The 18,360-nt window shown below is 46.9% G+C and overlaps 1 protein-coding gene across 8 annotated transcripts in view; it reads right to left on the bottom strand.

Annotated features, from left to right (window-relative positions):
* FARP1 (FERM, ARH/RhoGEF and pleckstrin domain protein 1) overlaps nt 1-18,360 on the bottom strand; it is a 280,772-nt gene that overhangs the window by 91,326 nt on the left and 171,086 nt on the right. For all 8 annotated transcript variants that reach the window (XM_045978472.1, XM_045978471.1, XM_045978469.1 and 5 more), the window contains exon 3: nt 7,010-7,114. In XM_045978472.1, the coding sequence (XP_045834428.1) occupies nt 7,010-7,114 (105 nt within the window). The remainder of the gene's footprint in view (nt 1-7,009; nt 7,115-18,360) is intronic.

Here is an 18,360-nt window from a genome sequence, read left to right as displayed (position 1 = left end):
GGCTGCCTGGATCCAAGGACAAGGGCAGGCCAAACTCGCATGGACACACAGCCATCAACTCTATTAACTGGCCAGCCAGACGACAAGTCTAATGAAGGGTAGAGCATAACTTGATTACCAATTATCACTAGCTTATTTCCTGTCTTAGACCGTGGAATGCATTCCTCCTCCCCGTAGGCTTTTGCAAACCCGACAGGAGCAGCCCGCTCTGATGTGCGCACTTCATGTGATGGAAACAAGTGAGCCGAGGCATGGAAGGCTGGGCTGGGACCCCAGCTGCCTGGACCGACCGTCCACAACTCCATGTGCCAGGAACTTGGGGACCCTAGCTTTCCACGTAACACGCACAGGCAGACACATGGGCAAAGCTGGTTGCCACAGCCCCCGTCTAGATCTGGTGGGACCGATTGCACTTCCTCTTGGTTTGGCAAGTAAGCAGCCTCCCAGATGAAGCCGGTAAAGCTGAAAATCACAGCAGGAGCATCGAAACACTAGGCTGAGGACACACCCGTGTTCACTGCAGCAGTCTTCACAGCCACTGATGGTTGTGAAATACCTCCAGGTCCACCCACAGATACGCACGTGCAAAAACATGGCGCGTGCATTCAACGCGTCTCACTGAGCCTTAAAAGGGATGGATATCCTGTCATACCCTACCCTGCAGGTGCATCCTGAGGACAGGAGGCTCAGCGAAGTAAGTCACAGAGAGACAAAGGGGGTTCGAGTCCGCTGAGAGGTATCTCGGGTAGCCCAACTCCTAGAAACAGGATTAGAATGGTGGTTGCCCGGGGCAGGGGAAGGGGAAATGGGGAGTTGTAGAAGGGCATGCAATTTCAATTTTATTTTAAAGATGAAAACAGGGGCGCCAGGGTGGTTCAGCTGGTGAAGCATCTGCCTTCGGCTCAGGTCATGATCCCGGGGTCCTGGGACCGAGTGGATGGAGCAGCCTGCTCAGCGGGGAGCCTGCTTCTCCCTCTCCCTGCCATTCCCCTGCTTCTGCTCTCTAACGAAGAGATAAAATCTTTTAAAAAATAAAGAGAAGAACATTCCAGAGACCTGTGGCACGAGGTGAATATAGTTAATGCTACTGCCCAGTACACCTTGAGACCGTTAAGATGGTTAACTCTTCTGTCCTCTGTTTTCATCCATTGAAAAAATGATCATGGTAAGAGTTTCCACGACAAATACTTTTGGAACATCTGAGTAGGTCCCACACACAGGGTTACATGCCGGCTGATGTCATCGCATCTGATCCTTTCAAAAACCCCACTAGCTGGGCACCACTGCGCCCATTCCACACACGAGTAAAGCGAGGCTCAGGAGGGCCAGCGCCCCCGCTCCTGTCACCCCGTTGTGCTGACTGCAGGGCTGGGAGTCCGGTCACAGAGCCCCTTCCCAGACCGCTGTAACATACCACCCCGCTCAAAATCAACAGAATCGGGGGAGGAAGCAGAAACCGGTGGACAGAAATCTTGTATTTTCGAGCACCTTCACTAAGAGCAGAGGTGAAAACCCAGCCCGAGTTTCCAGTTGTCACAGGTGAGTGGCTCTTCCTCGGTTCGGCAAAATCAAGACTTGTCCTTGGCGCTTCCAAAACTGATTCTGTCAGCCAGCCTCCGGGCACCTTCTGGTCATTATTTCTGTTCCTATGTGATTTTATTTCATTGAATTTGGGGATACACTTTTTTTTTTTAAAGAAGATTTTATTTATTTGACAGAGCATGCAAACACACACAGGGGGTGCGGCAGAGGGAGAGGGAGAAGCAGGCTCCCCGCTGAGCAGAGAGCCCAATGCGGGACTCCATCCCAGGACCCTGAGATCATGACCTGAGCCAAAGGCAGATGCTTAACCAATTGAGCTACCCAGGTGCTCCTGGGGATAGACTTTTATTGATATATTATACACACATGGTACACATGGGGTAAGCATAGAGGTCACTGAATATTTCCCCGCTGATTATACACACAGAACCAGCACCCAGATCAAGAAACAGAACTCGGCCAAGGGCCCCAGAAGCCCTCCTTGTACCCCACCCCCAGGCACCCTTACCGTCTCCTCTAACATCGCAGATCCGTTCTGTTGAAACAACTTATTTTCTTTAATCTTATGAAATTAACTCTCGGGTTGGGATTTTATCATTGACAGAGAATAAAACATGGAAACATGGTCAGAACAGAAGGGTGATGGAGAGCATGAGCTCGTGTTCATGCAGACCTGCACCTGAATCATGGCCATCACGTTTTCTCGCCGTGCGCCTTCGTGAAAATGACTTCACCTCGCTAAGCCTTAGCTTCCTCATCAGAAAAGTGTCCAGGCTCTTCTGGAATGAATGAAATACTGTAGGTCAAACTAACAGGATGCCTAGCACAGAGTTATCACTCTTCAGAGCAGGTGCTGGCTGACTATGGCTTCCTGTATTATAAATAAAGTTTTATTGAAACAAATAAGTTTATTGAACATATTTATATTTATATAAATATATAATTTATATATTTATAAACTTTATTTTATAAAGCTTATTGAAACAAAGTTACATCTCTTCATTTACATACTGTCCACTGTCCACAGCTCCTCCTACACTACAAGGGCAGCCTTGGGTAACTGTAGCAGAGACCCTCTGGCCTGCAAAGCCTTCATATAATATTATTTGGCCCTTTAAGAAATGTACTGATCCCTGCTTTAGAATGTGGGCCACGTAAGCTGCTGTGTCCACGGGGACTAGAATAATCTGGTACATGGTAGGCAGTCATGTGGTGGCTTTCATTTGTGTTGCATGGGACAAATGAACCCCTATTTCTTTGTCATTATTAATGGTTTTTCTGTATTTTGCAGCTGAACACACCCCTAAATGGTATTGTAAGAAAGGAGCGAGATGATAAAAATCAAGCCTGATAAAACTTGAAAGAAGCCAGCCCTGGAGGTGCATGGGAAAATCAATAGGTCTGTAAGTTCTAGAAGGGCACTGAACTTGGGGTCAGAAGGACCTGGTCAGAACCCCAACTCCACCATTAGCTAATTTATGGTTTAAAAAGGCAATTCCAGCTGGCTCAGAACGAGGCATGAGTGGAGTCGGGGAAGGCAAAGTTGTTAGAAATAATAAGACAGCATTACCCTCCAGTGTTTTGAGATTCAGTATTTTAACATAAAATACTTTTATGAAACAATGTTCCGTAGAACTAGCCACATTGTATTGTAATTACTTGTTTTCCTTGTCTCTCTTACCAAGCTGTGCACTTTTCTTTTTTTGCAAGCTGTGCCCGTCTAATGAATGGAAACCGTCACCACTTCTTGCTGTCACTCGTGTCTTCTATGGTACAAAGGATGATGACAGACAGTGTAGGCACAAAATAATTGTTGGATAAATAGAATGCAGAATTAGATTTGGCCCATCTGTGGTCATCTGCCACATCAGAAAAAGGAACGGGAGTCGGGGAGGCTTAGATTTAATTCAGGCGCGCGGAAATGCTAAAGAGTATTTGGAGACAGGAACAAGCTGAGAAAACACTATTCACACCCGTTTTTAGGTACGGGACAGATTTGCTCATTCACCACCTACCCACTCAACTCCTGTCTATGCCTTCCTTGTAACGCTCTCTTCTCCTGTTCTGTGATGTGTCCGTCCCCTGGTTTTCCTCCTCCCCATCCGCACCTCCTCTGGGGGCTCGCTCTCTTCTACCCCTTAAATGCTGGCAGCTCTAAGCAAGCCTCCTGTACACAGTCTACCCTCTCGTCCAGTGTCAGAGCTTCAACTGATATTTAAAATAACCCTGGGGAGGGGGCCCCTGGGTGGCTCAGACGGTTCAATGTCCAACCCTCGATTTCGTCTCAGGTCATGGTCTCAGTGTTGTGAGGTCATCCTCCTCATCTGGCTCTGGGCTCAGTGCAGACTCTGCACTGTCGCTCTCCCTTCCCCCCTTTCTCTCGCTCTCCCCCTCTCTTTCTTCAAATAAATGAAATCTTTACAAAAAAAAAAAAAAATTTAGGATGCCCCTGGGTGGCTCAGTCGTTACGGTCTGCCTTTGGCTCAGGTCGTGATCCCAGGGTCCTGGGATCAAGGCCCACACCAGGCTCTCTGCTGGGCGGGAAGCCTGCTTCTCCCTCTCCCTCTCCCCTGCTTGTGTTCCCTCTCTCACTGTCTCTCTCTCTGTCAAATAAGTAAATAAAATCTAAAACAAAAAAGTTGGGGACGTCCAGATGGCTCAGTTGGCTGACCATCTGCTGTTGGCTCAAGTCGTGATCCTGGCGTCCTGGGATCGAGTCCCAAGTCCCTGCTCAGTGGGGAGCCTGCTTCTCCCTCTGCCTGTGACTTCTGCTTGTGCTCACACTCTGACAAATAAAGTCTTTCAAAAAACTTTTTTAAGGGGCGCCTGGGTGGTTCAGTCGATTGAACGTCCGCCTTCGGCTCGGGTCATGGTCCCAGGGTACTGGGATCGGCCCCCACATGGGGCTCCTTGCTCAGCAGAGCCCTCTCCCTCTGCCTGCCGCTCCCCCTGCCTGTGCTCGCTCTCTCTCTCTCTCTGTTTTTCTGTCAAATGAATAAATAAAATCTTTAAAAAATAAAAATAAAAATAAACTTTTTTAATAAAATAAATAAAATACTTGGGATTTCTAAGTCCACATTTCAACTCCGATATCTTTCCTCTTCTCCGGGAGATACACCTACTGGTCATGCCCACTGGACATCTCCACCGGGATGTCCAAGGACGCCCAAGTCCTCGTGTCTGCATGGAACTCCTCGTCTCTACCTCCTCACAGACATGGCCACTCTGAGACTTTCATCTCCAGCGACTCGCACCACTGTCCCCCAGATGGCAAAGCTGGAAACCCAGCTGCTCTGAGCCACCTTTCCGTCACGAGCCCATCCGTTCACTCACATCCCCAGCCACCTCCTCCCCGGAAAACCTCTTGAAGTCACCCACCTCCCTCCAGCTCCCCACCACGGTTCTCCCTTAGCTCCTTCCAGCACCGTCTCCAGCCTGAAAAAGGCGAGCTCCTAATGGCTTTCCTGACTCTAGTCTTGTCCTACTCCAGTCGGGTCCTCTTTCTAACCGAGAGATCGGATCATATCATGTTCCCTGTAAAACACACTGACAGCTTCCCAAACACATTAGCTTAGCACAGAGCTGTGCTGTCCAGCAAAAGAGCCGCGGGCTCCACGTGTCTGCTGAGCACCGGGAACACGGACGGCGTGAATTGAGAGGGGCTGTGAGAGCCAAGTACATCCCAGACCCAAAGACCTGGCACGAAAAAATGTGAAATAGCTTAATTTTCATAGTTTTTGATATTGATTACATGTTGAAATGATCATGTTTTTGGACACACTAAGTTAAATACACTTTTAAGTTAATTTCACTTTGGGGTGCCTGGGTGGCGCAGTCGGTTAAGCATCTGCCTTCGGCTCAGGTCATGATCTCAGGGTCCTGGGATAGAGCCTGCTCAGCAGAGAGCCTGCTTCTCCCTCTGCCCCTCCCCGTCCATTCCCTCTCTCTCTCTCGACAAATAAATGAATAATTTTATTTTTCTTTTAACATAACTGTTAGCACATGTGAAATTACGTATGTGGCTCATATTTTCCTTCTACTAGATGCCAATGGTATAAAAAGTTCCTCAGGGACGCCTGGGTGGCTCAGTAGGTTAAGCATCTGCCTTCGGCTCAGGTCAGATCATGAGATTGAGCGGATCATTCGGACTCTCTGCCCAGCAGAGAGTCTGCTTCTCTCTCCCTCTGCCCCACCCCACTGCTCGTTTCCTCTCAAATAAATAAATAAAATCTTAAAAAAAAAAAAAAAAAAGTCCTTCAAAATGTGGCTCCCTGCCTACCTTAGAGCCTCCTCCTTCTCACTCCTTCACCTGAGCCCCCCCCCCCCCAACCTCTCAACTCCAGTCACACCTGCAGGCTCCTGAAGGTTGCTTTCTGCCCTTTAAACCCGGGGTCCCCTCTCACTAGAATATTCTATCAGGTCAACTCCTATTGGCCTCATGGGACTCAGTTTCACAGTACCTGGGAAGGAGACCCTGAACACCAAACCAATGTTATTTGTTGCCTCCCATTGCCCAATGCCCCTGGCCCCAATGGGGCCCCTGTCACATGCCCTGGGCTAGTCACTGACTAAGCTTGACACCCGACCTGGACCATACGTTCCCTGCATCTTACAGTTATCCCCAGCGCAGTGGCTCGCGAAGGTGCGAGGTACCCTGTACTAATTCGGAGAATAAATAGAAATACAGTCAATGAACTTGTAGTCTCAAGTGACAGCTAATAAAAGACTCAGATACAACCTTAGGAAAGTGCCCTGAGCCAAAAGACAAAAGAAACAGTAAGCTATGTTCTCACTCTTGGGCTCATAGGGGTGAAACCTCTGTAAAGAACATGATACATCTTTCCACCTTTACAACGATGGAAACCCAGGCCTTTGGATGGATCTCAAGCAGTGAAACACTTGAGTACAAGCGTCATGTACCAGTGGGCTCCCCGTAGCTTCATTTGTTATTAAAAAAAAAAAAAAAAAGACTGGGAACAACCTACATATCCCATTATTTATAAGAGGTGTTATAAATCACAGCATGTCCATTCAGTGGAAGGCACGAACCTGAAAAAGAAGGAAGTAGAATCTATGCACGGAAAAGGAAAGAGCTTCGGGATACATTAATGGAAGTGGTGGGGAAGATACAGGAAATTGTATATTGTTTCCCCAAAACAGCGTGTCTCAGAAATATGTGCTTGTATATACACGGACGTTTATCAGGAGGATACAGGGGTGACTGGTAATGGTAGTTTCTGGAGGGAGAGGTGGGGGAAGGGGTCAGAGGGAGCCACGTCTTCACGGAGTATGCTCTTGGCACTTGCTAACCCTATGTATGTAGTATTTTCCAACAAGATTAACAAGAGCTTTCTGGATGTTCTTCTTCTGTGATAGGTCTGTATGGCCCAGGAACCAGACCTGGTTCCTCACCTTTCCCGACGCTGAGCAGATGGTCAAATACCAGCATCAATTTCCCGCCACTTACTGTGATCTTCTTGTGGTCGGGAAACTCCAGGCCGAAATAGTCCCCTTCCACAAGGTTGAGGTGGTTGCAGACTGCATCCAGCAACACTTTCCCCGGGGCTCTTTGCTGCGAAGAGAAACAACAGGAGTTAACCCCCTCCAACACAGGAAGAGAGGAAAACAAACCTCGGCCCCCATCACGGGAAACCTCTTCATTCCTGAATCTTCTGGCCCTTCTCAGCCGGCCCATCTCCGTGAACGCTGACCACTGGGCCCCCCCGAATGCACCCCCTGGAGCCTTTTCCAGGCTGCATTCGTACTTAGGTGCTCGTTCTCTGCCATTTTCCCCTCCCCACCCCAATCCCACGCACCACCCCTTTCTAAAAAAAAAAATATATATATATATATATACACACACACACACACACACACATTTGTTTATTTAGAGCAGTTTTAGATTTACAGGAAATTGAAGACAAAACACAGAGAATCTCCACATAGCTCTTTTCACCACACACACAGGATCCCTTATTGTTCATCTTGTATCGATCCGTTTGGAACCACAGCTGAGCAAACACGGACACATTATCGACATATTATCGGCTCGCCGAGCCCACACTTTACACCAGGGTTCACTCTGCATTCTCCAGGTGCAGACGTCTCGACAAATGTACCAGATCATGTCTTCGCCATCACAGGGTCACAGAGGATAATCTCTGTGTGCCACCCAGTCAACTCAACCCCCCGCCCCCGACTCCTGGTGATCACTGGTCCTCTTGCTGCCTCCACGGTCTGCCTCTTCCAGAATGTCATATAGTGGGAACCACATGGCATGTAGCCTTCCCAGATTGGCTTCTTTTGCTCAGTGTATGCACTTAGGTCCCTGGATGTCTTTTTGTGGCTTCTTGGTTCATTTTTTTTTAACTGCTGAAGAATAGTCCCTTGTATGAATGTACCACAGTTGATCCATTCACCTGCTGAAAGACATTTTTTTGATTTTTTTTTTTTTTAAGATTTTATTTATTTATTTGACAGAGAGAGATCACAAGCAGGTAGAGAGAGAGAGAGAGGAGGAAGCAGGCTCCCTGCCAAGCAGAGAGCCCGATGCGGGACTCGATCCCAGGACTCTGGGATCATGACCTGAGCCGAAGGCAGAGGCTTAAACCACTGAGCCACCCAGGCGCCCCCATTTTTTTGATTTTTTAAAAATGTTATTTATTTATTTATTTGACAGACAGAGATCACAAGTAGGCAGAGAGGCAGGCAGACAGAGAGGAAGCAGGCTCCCTGTTGAGCAGAGAGCCCGATGCGGGACTCGATCCCAGGACCCTGGGATCATGACCGGCGCTGAATGCAGATGCCCAATGACTGGGCCCCCCAGGCACCCCGGAAGTCATCTTGATGACTACCCAAGTGTTGATGAGGAAGAATAAAACTGCTATAGATATTTGCGTGCAGGTTTTGTGGGGACATAAAGTTATCAACTCATGATTCTGGCTCCTTTCTGTGGCTATAGAACCCCTGGTCCCACTCCTCGTCCCTCCCTCCGCAAGTAGGGCAGAATTTAGGACTTTCTTCCCTAGGTTCTCCCAGCACATTGCGCGAACTCACTCCCACACCTCACCTACACTGAAGGTAAAGGTTGCATTTTATTCATCTCTGTATCCACAGTGCCTACAGACCAACCGATCTGGAAGTGAATGTACAAACGAGTAAAACGTCCTCATTCCACAGTATTCTATATAGGTAAGTATACACGAGCCTGTGTCTCCACTTAAGTTCGGGGCTCCTTACTCACCTTCCTATCCTTACCGTCCAGCAAAGCAGCTGGCACTGAACCAAATGCCCATAGCAACCACTACTGTACAGGCCCTTTCTAGTTACTGAACCCACAGGGAAAGGGAACCCAGGATAGAGAAGTTCCCAATCCCTACCCTCAACACTAAGAACCATATGCCTTGGTTTCTCTTCACTGTTTGGTGGATTCCTTTTTTTTTTTTTTTAAAGATTTTATTTATTTATTCGACAGACAGAGATCACAAGTAGGCAGAGAGGCAGGCAGAGAGAGAGGAGGAAGCAGGCTCCCTGCGGAGCAGAGAGCCCGATGTGGGGCTCGATCCCAGGACCCTGGGATCATGACCTCAGCCGAAGGCAGAGGCTTTAACCCACTGAGCCACCCAGGCGCCCCTGGTGGATTTCTTTTTTTACTTATTTTATTTTTAAAGATTTTATTTATTTATTTGAAAGAGAGAGAACGAGAGAACGCGCGAGACGGAGGAGGGTCAGAGGAAGAAGCAGACTCCCCACCGAGCGGGAAGCCCGATGCAGGACTTGATCCTGGGACTCCAAGATCGCGACACCTGAGCCAAAGGCAGGGGCTTAACCAACTGAGCCACCCAGGTGCCTCTGCCTGGTGGATTCCTAATGACCCACTAAAAAATTGACACAAGTCCACCACGCAGATCAAGCACCGGAAGAAAAACGTCTCAAAACAGGGTCATTTCCAGTTACTGCTTTTACATGTGTACTTTCCCCCTGAGAAGAGCAGAACATTACAGGAACCAAATAGTAACTCAGGGGGCTAATGGACAGAAAGAGCTAGAAGCTGACAGGTTCAATGATGGGCATGTCCATTAGCAGGAGTCATCAAAGAGGCTTTGGTGTCCAGTCAATAAGCATTTTTTTTTCTAAACAAATGCCACTTTATATCCCTAGAATTCTCATCACCGAAGTCCAGAAGATCTTCACAGCTATCTGAAGGCGTGCACTATTTGCCACGGGGAATCCCAACCCCACTGGGCTCTCCCGGGGCCTGTTCAAGGACCACTGGTAGAATTATCTCACGTGCGCTGATGACAGGACTAATGAAAAAAACAGTGATATCTAACAAGAGAGAGAAAAGATTTCATTCCCATTCTCTAAGAGAAATCATCCCTCCTGTACTTCCCACATTGGATCTCCTCTGACAGTTTGCAACATCGTTCCTCAACGCTCGTCTCCAATGGATTTTTTTGGAACTTCACACTCCAAGTAATTTTGTTCAAACTCACATCACAGTATATGTTAATTAACCAGGATTTAAATGGAAAAAAAAAAACCCCACAAAACAAAAAATCAAATCACAGAACGTAAAACGGATGGTGGTGCTGTGAGCGTACTTAGTGGCACTGAATTGCCCATGTCACGGCTAAACCGGTCAATTTCACGTTACAGATGTTTTCTCACAACGCAAAATGCAGAAGAAAAAAGAAAAAGGGGCAGTGGGATTCACATCTGAAAACAGCCACAGGGAGTGATGCACGATAGAGTCTGTTTCAACTTTTTTTACGAGCCAGAAAGTGAGTTCTTCTTAGAACATTAGAGCTTAGAACAATACTGAGGGGTAGGACTAGTTCAAGGAAGAGTGGCTGTGAAGGCCCGACCACACGGGGAGAGTGAGCGAACACCCACATGGCGCACGTGACATTGGCTAAGATTTCTCGGTGCAAAGAGGTCTTTTTATGTGTTTGGCAGGAAAGGAACATTGTTGGAGTAAATGCAAATCTTGCATTTGGGGCAGGCTTTGCACCAGGAGCCAGGAATGGGGTTCGAAAAGCTATAAATCCAGCAGCCCTTTGGCTAAAACAAATCTGGACGTAAGCTGATGAAGTGTGAGTGGGGGAAGCGGGTACCCAACAGCGGGGATAAAGCTAGCAAAGCACAAAGCTTAGACCCAGAGGAATTCTGACCTGAAGAGGTCTCTTCTCAAAGCGGGGCTGGGGCTGACTTTAAGACACACACGCATTTCTATTTAATGTTGCACAAGCTAACCGTACAAAGGAAAGGAAACCAATATACACACCATCTGAAAACCTACACACTAGTAAGTTTAATATGAAAAGGATCTTATGACAAACGACTTCTTTAATTATCCCCAAGTGTTATATTGGGGCTGGAGAAAAAAACCTTTAAGACCCCCACAGCCTCTTAGAAAGGGTCAGTCTGGCCAACCCCACACTCAGCCAGTCTTGATGAAAAGTAATTATGGACATGTGTGCCTTACAGAAAAGACACCCAACAGTAATTATATGTTTTATTTTGGAGAACAAATCAGCAATTAGTGGAACTACATAATCCCATTTTCACCACCTTTTTCTACTTTTAATTAAGCCCCAAAAGGCATCTGAATTTTACCCTCGCACACAAACAAGTAGGCTGATTTCAAATTGGGCGTCCCTGCTGATCTTCTCCATTTTGAACTGGCTGTTCACGGAATCCAATAAAATTACTTTGTAGGAGGAGGTCTGCATTCTTGGGGAATGGCCACTAAACACTGAATAACAAATAGTACGAACATTCAAATTTGGTTTTTTAAGCTATTAAAAATTGTGAATCGGGGCACCTGGGTGGCTCAGCCATTAAGCGTCTGCTTTTGACTCTGGTCAAGACCCTGGGATCCTGGGATCGAGCCCCGCATGGGGCTCCCTGCACCATGGGGAACCTGCTTCTCCCTCTCCCTCTGCTGCTCCCCCTGCTTGTGCTCTCCTGCTCTCTCTCAAATACCTAAATAAAATCTTTTTAAAAAATTGTGAATCAAAGTTGCTTTCGTTTATTGTACCTTTGGAAAAAAAATCTATCTATGCCTTTAGGTTTTTTCTATTACATAAAGTTTTATGTGGGAGTATTTTTTTTCCTCCTCCAAAAGAATAAAGACAATTCTTTCTGGGGTGGGGGTCTAGTTTCCTCCCTCTCTCTGTTTCCTCCAAGCGTCCGAACAATTTCCCCTACTTGATACAAGCTACAGTTCTAAGCTTCCAAAAGTGATCTTCTAGACACGAACCTATAAAGATAACATTCGCCCAGGTTTAAAAATTTTGCATCCGCTGAGGTTTCAGAAAGCAGTTTCTGAAGTGTTTTGTTTCCTCCCCCCCCTTCCTGGTTTAGGATTAAGGTAACCATGACAACCAGGGCTGGCTCTTATCCAGCAGAGAATGGCTTCTCTCTAAGGCCTTGGTCCCTTTTTCTTACCTTTAATACCTCTTAGAAGAATATGATTCAAAGTCTTATAACCCACTAACCTTCAACAACTCTAATCTTTTTTTTTTTTTTAAAGATTTTATTTATTTATTTGAGAGAGAATGAGTGAGAAAGAGCATGAGAGAGGAGAAGCAGACTCCCCAAGTTGCTGGGAGCCTGATGCGGGACTCGATCCTAGAAGTCCGGGATCATGACCTGAGCCAAAGGCAGTTGCTCAACCAACTGAGCCACGCAGGCGCCCAACAACTCTAATCTTAGGGCATTAGAATCCCATAGATTTCCTCACGGCCCTTTGCTACTTTTTGACCGGGTGGATGGATACAACTGATACTGCAAGCTTGAGGAGCCTATAGGCACTGGGCTTAGATGCTGCAGAAACAGAAATCAATACAAGTATTTCCAACAAGAAACCAGCTAAACCCGAATATTACGCGATGCGCCATGTTAGAGAGAAAGAGAACTCTCCAGGGTCTCTTCCTCCAAGAACACTAATCCTACTGAGGGTTTCGCCCTTATAGCTTCATTTGACCTTCAATGCTTCCTTACTCAGGATAGCCACAAAGAAAGTTCCAGCTTCAATATACGAATGAAGGGCCGGGGAAGCACGACTCAGTCCATGGGACGTGGGAGTCAATGAGAGGAGTGGAGATGATATCATCTATATCCCAAGATCAGTGTAAAAATTAAAACGATGGTTGCAAAGTGGTGAGCAAAAGCTCTGGTACAGAGGAAGGTGTTCTCCATCACTGCTGCTCCTGCTGTGAAGGGAAGATGCTCATTTCGAGCATGGCCGGTGCAGGAACGAGTGGACACTGAGGCGGAGGCATGCCCCTGCAATGTCAGGGCACAGAAAACCTGGCTACCCCATCAGCCAGGAGGGCTGCACCTCCTGATGCAGAGGCCACCCCAGGGGCCCCGCTGGGGGTGATTCAGCACGGCACTTCCGATTTTCATGCCCGCTAATCATCCTAACCAGCCGCAAGTGCTGATTCTTTGGGAATGGGGAGAGGCCCCAAGGTTGCCATTTTTCCAACAGGCTCCCAGAGCAGTGGCTGCTGGGACAAAGATTGTGCTTTGAGTAGCAAGGTGCTCGTCACAGAGGTCAGTTGCTACTTTTTCATAAAAAAAAATTATTTATTTATTTGAGAGAGAGAGTGTGCATGCACGAGCAGGAGGATTGGCAGAAGGAGAGGGAGAAGCAGGCTTCCCACTGAGCAGGGGACCCAACAGGGGTGCTCTCCCAGGACCATGACCTGAGCTGAGGGCAGATGCTTCACCGACTGAGCCACCCAGTGCCCCTAATCAGTTGCTACTGAATGACACGTGGGTCCTCCACAGGCAGGGCTAGCTGGCTGGCTTTGTGGTTTCTCTGATTTCTGTTCAAGGCGAACATCAAGCTAGAAGCTTAACATTAGGGGGAAAAAAGTGGTGCGAAATTTATGTTTATGGGCTGAACTATGTCCCTCAAAAAGATATGTTGAAGTCCTAACTCCCAGTACCTGTGAATGTGACCTTATTTGGAAACAGGGTCCTCGAGATGGAGTCAGGTTAAGATGAGCTCATTTGCGTTGGGCCTAAACCAGTATGACTGGTTCCTTCTAAGAAGATGGGGTGAAGACAGAACACTGGGAGAAGGCCCCATGAGGATAGAGGCAGAGACTGGAGTGATGGGAATATTAGCCAGGGAATGCCAAGGATGAACGTCCCCCGTGACTGGAAGGCGGAAGAAGCAAAGAAGGATTCTACCCAGTCTTGGAGGGAGCATGGCTCTGAAGATACCTTGATTTGGAACTTGTGGGCTCCAGACTGAGAGAGATTAAATTTGTTATGTGAATCACCTCCCCCCAACTTTGTGATTCTTTGTCACAGCAGCTCTAGCGAACTCATACCCATCCCTCTGCTGCATGGGGGCAGAGACAACACAGTTATGCCCCCAGAACAGTCCCTTTTGGAGAAATGAGATTACAAGGAAATAATAAGCCAATAAGCAGATTTAGAATAAAAAAAACTCTGGCAGAATTCCTCTAACTTGATCATCACATACACTCAGCAAGTAGTAGACTAATTATAGAAGGTAATTAATCTTTCCTGCTGTTAAAATATATTCCCTTTTTTACAGCTGTTGCTTTAGATGTGAATGGCGTTCTAGAATTGAAATCCTTTTTAAGAAATATTGTCTCTTTTGAGAGCCTTCCACCTGTGAGGTAAGAGGGGCATGAAACGGGCTTGAATGCACACAACTCACACACATTCCTAACACCCCAGCGGCCCACCCGGGGCTACCCCTTCCTAGCCCCTCTGTGCACGGTCAGGAGCTTCTGATGAAGCAGAAGTTCAAGGAGAGTACAATTTGAGAAATTCCACAGGAACCCACCTAACTGTCCATAAATGCGTGTTTTTCTTAGAAAATTTAGCACAAGGCCACTGCCAGACAGAGCTTAAAAGATGAAAAAAATGTCAGTCTGTGGCTAAATATGGCCAACTCAATACACGTATCTCCACTACACCCAGAAACCCCGCTTAAAAAAGAACAGTAGAGAACAGAAAAAGGAAAAAGAGGAATAAATACATTAAAAAAAAAAAAAAGAAAAAGAAAATGAGAGAAGTGACAGCAGGTGAGAGCGGTCCCCCAAATTCTAGAGGAGGATAGACAACAACACTGAAACCTCATCACAGAGCAGAGGAGAGAGAGTCAGCAGTCGGCAAACAGCCACATTACACAGAACCAGCCCCCCTCCCAAAGGTCAGAAATGGGAGATGCCAGCCACTTCTGATAATGCAGACTAGAGGAAAACACTTGTTAAAACACTGTAATTTGTATCCCCATATAGCCAGGAGTTTATACCTAAAAAAAAAAAAGAAAAGAAAAAACAAAACAAAAAAAACAAACAAACCTAGAGGGTTATAATAAAGAATATTTGTATAGCAATTAAGAGCTCTAAACAATATAAGATGAAAAAAACAGCAGCACAGAAATACTTTCACTGGGGGCACCTGGGTGGCTCAGTGGGTTAAAGCCTCTGCCTTCAGCTCAGGTCATGATCCCAGGGTCCTGGGATCGAGCCCCGCATCAGGCTCTCTGCTCAGCGGGGAGCCTGCTTCCTCTTCTCTCTCTCTGCCTGCCTCTCTGCCCACTTATGATCTGTGTCTGTCAAATAAATAAATAAAATCTTTAAAAAAAAAAAAAAGAAAACTTTCACTGGAAGAGATTAAAGATACAGGTGAAAACTCCTAGAAATAAAACATCCTGACCAAGAGATGGCACTGAGTTTATGGCTTCAGCTCAAGAGTCCCAATGTCTGACCAATGCGACTTCTATCCAGACCCAAGAGCAGAGGATATGGTGCAAGCACAATGCAAGGAAATTCTCCAGAATGAAAGAGTCCAACCTTCTAGGTTGCAAAGGGCCAGGGAGTATCGCACAGAATGAATGAACACAATCCATTTCAAGGCAAATATCTGGGTCATTTTGGAACCCAAAGAAGAAAAAGAAGATTCTTACCGGAGGGAAACAAAGGCTGGTGAATCACAATCAGGGCTTGGGGCTTCTTGACAGCACAGAAGAAGCCAGAACAGAGTCCCTACCATTCTCCCCTCCAGGACAGCAATGGCTGGTGGCTTGTTAGGCGTCAATAAAGACACTGGAGGCCAGATGCAATGACCCTGGAGACGGAGAAACCGCTTCAACTGCGTAGCTGCACCTCCGCAAAGCTACCTGCCCCCGGGGGGGACTCCAGGCTGGAGGTCCCAGACTTGCCAAGATCACACTCTCATGGGCTCTGGACCTGGGATTCAAACCCAGTTCGGAGACTCTGCTCCTAATCGTTGTGCCCCAGAGTCTCTCCATTTTCCCCCTTGTCCCTTTCAAGACCTATATACTTGCAATTTTGAGGACTTCCAATTATCCCGGAGAAAACTTGCTGATAAAACCAAGGAACGAGGCTGGTGCTTTCCCAGAGCTCTAACTAGAGGGACCGAAGCGGGCTAGTGGGCCACATGATAGGACACAGCTAGGATGACCATAGTAAGGCACAGCCCCAGCATGCTAGGCCGAGTGGCACATAAGCCAACCATGATTTTCCACTGCAGAGGCGGGGCTCCTTGGGTAACACAACAACTGAAACGTGGGAGATGATTCTCATGCTGTTTCTCCACCCCTCGGGTGACGGCGACAGGCAGCACTGTGTCATCATCAGGAATACAAACCCGGGGTGCACCTAGGTGGCTCAGTTGCTTAAGCCTCTGGCTCTTGGTTTCAGCTCAGGTCATGATCTCAGGGCTGTGAAAGACAGCCCCTTGCTGGGCTCCACACACAGCACTGTCTGCTTGAGATTCTCTGCCTGTCCCTCTGTGCCGCCCCCCACCCCACTTGCTAAGATAAAAAAAAAAAAAAAATTAAAAAAAATTTAAGAATACAAACTCTGAAGACACCTGCCTTCCTGCAAATCCCGTATCTCCGTTCCATGGCCGTGTGACCTTGGGCAAGTCACTCTTGGGGCCTCCCTTCCGTCTTCTGTAGGATGGGCGTAATCTCCAAACCACTTCATAGGGTTTGTGGTGAGGAACAGGTGAGTTCCCGTACCTCAAGCTCTGAGGACGGTACCCAGGACTCAGTAAACTCTACCAGGTAGTAAGTATGACGCGGGCGCAGGGGTGGGGGGTGGAGAAAAGGACTCAAAAGCCCATCAGGAAAGTGGCGGCGGCCTCATCAGCAGACACTGTGATCACCATTGCTGTGGGATACCAACCAGAGCAAGGACAGCAAGGACAGCAACTACAACTTTAAACACGGAAGCCTGGGAGCGGGGACAAGGCTTTCATTCTGGGAGAGTGTAGCTAAACGCTTAGGCCTGCCCATCTATGCGTCCACAAACGCGGCGATTCTTCCTCCCGCCGTGGCTCCAAGGGTGGCCACACTGGCTGCGAAGACACTGCCTTCCTTGTTCCCCGCCGCACTGAGCCCCAGTGATCCGAACACTCATTAAACACACTTCAGACTGGATATCAGAGCCCCGACTCCAGGCCAAGAAGAGAATGGGTGCTTTCAGCTCCTCGGCTGTAATTTGGCTACATTATAACCACAGTGTCGTTAGGACAGAAGTCACTCCCCTTCCGTGGCTCCGAGACTTCACGTGCGCATGCGCGGCGGAGGCTGTCCACAGCTGTCCTAGCAAATGTTTAAGGCAATGAGCAAAACAAGAAAAATATGTATGGAGAATTCGGTTTCTCTGCTCTGGACCTTGAGCAATTCATTGTCCTTTAATCACTTTCGGAAGGTGATGAGGAAAAAATTCTAAAATTTATCGAAATAAGACAATCTTGATGCTTAAAAAAAGATCCATTAGTCAGGGAATAACATATCACACAAACAATGAATCAGGCAAGTAAAACCCAGATCACGAAAGCTCCAGGAAAAAGCATTAGATCCTTCCCAGCAAAAGAAAAATGCTTTCTCTCCCCTTGGGCTCAGTGATCTAATTAAGCCTCAAACTTTAATTCAGTGCACGGAGTCTGAACTTTCTGGAAATACACCTGATATCGTGCACTTAGCCTCCAAAATTATCATTCCAAAGTAAGATGGAAAGTAAATATTTTATTGAATTTAGCTTACTATTCTAACAGAAGGGTAAAAACTCTGTAAAACGAAACCCTGAACTAACATGAGTTTCCCAGTTCTCATCTCTCTTCCCCTGCAGGCAGATTACTTCTACTAAGTTTTTTAAACACAACTTTTCCCCTCAAACCAATCTCCAAGGTTCTCAGACAACTTCCAGGAACGTTACATGAACAAAAATTATTAGGTCAACTGAGGTGTGAAAAACACAGCTTTCGGGTCAATTTAAGAATTCTCAGCTCTGGCATCCCCAGAAAACCTCCCAAATAAATACTATTTACTTTTCATTCTTCAAGTACTTTTCAGGCTTACTGTCCTATTAAGCACATAAGCAACTGGGATCCAAGTGGGCCGGAGCTCCCAGTATGCATGTCTGCAAGGAGGTCAGAGTTTTAACTTGAGTTAGTACAGCTGACCCTTGAATAACTTGGTTTTGAACTTCGTGAGACTACTTATATGCAGATTTTTTCAATAAATACAGTACCATACTACAAGTGTGTTTTCTTAGTAACTTTCTCCCTCTAGCTTACTTTATTATAAGAATACAGTATATAATGCATATACCATATAACATATGGGTCAATCCACTGTTTATGTTATCTGTAAGAAGCTACAGGACCCTAGTAAAGTTTTGGGGAAGTCAAAAGTCATACACAGTGTGCTATTCGACCAAACAGAGGGCTGACACCCCTTCCTGCATTGTTCAAGGGTCAACTGTACCTCTCCTCCTTTGAAAAACTGGA

This window comes from Meles meles, chromosome 14, assembly GCF_922984935.1.
Source record: "Meles meles chromosome 14, mMelMel3.1 paternal haplotype, whole genome shotgun sequence".
NCBI lineage: Eukaryota > Metazoa > Chordata > Mammalia > Carnivora > Mustelidae > Meles > Meles meles.
This window is presented reverse-complemented; position numbering and strand designations above follow the sequence as displayed.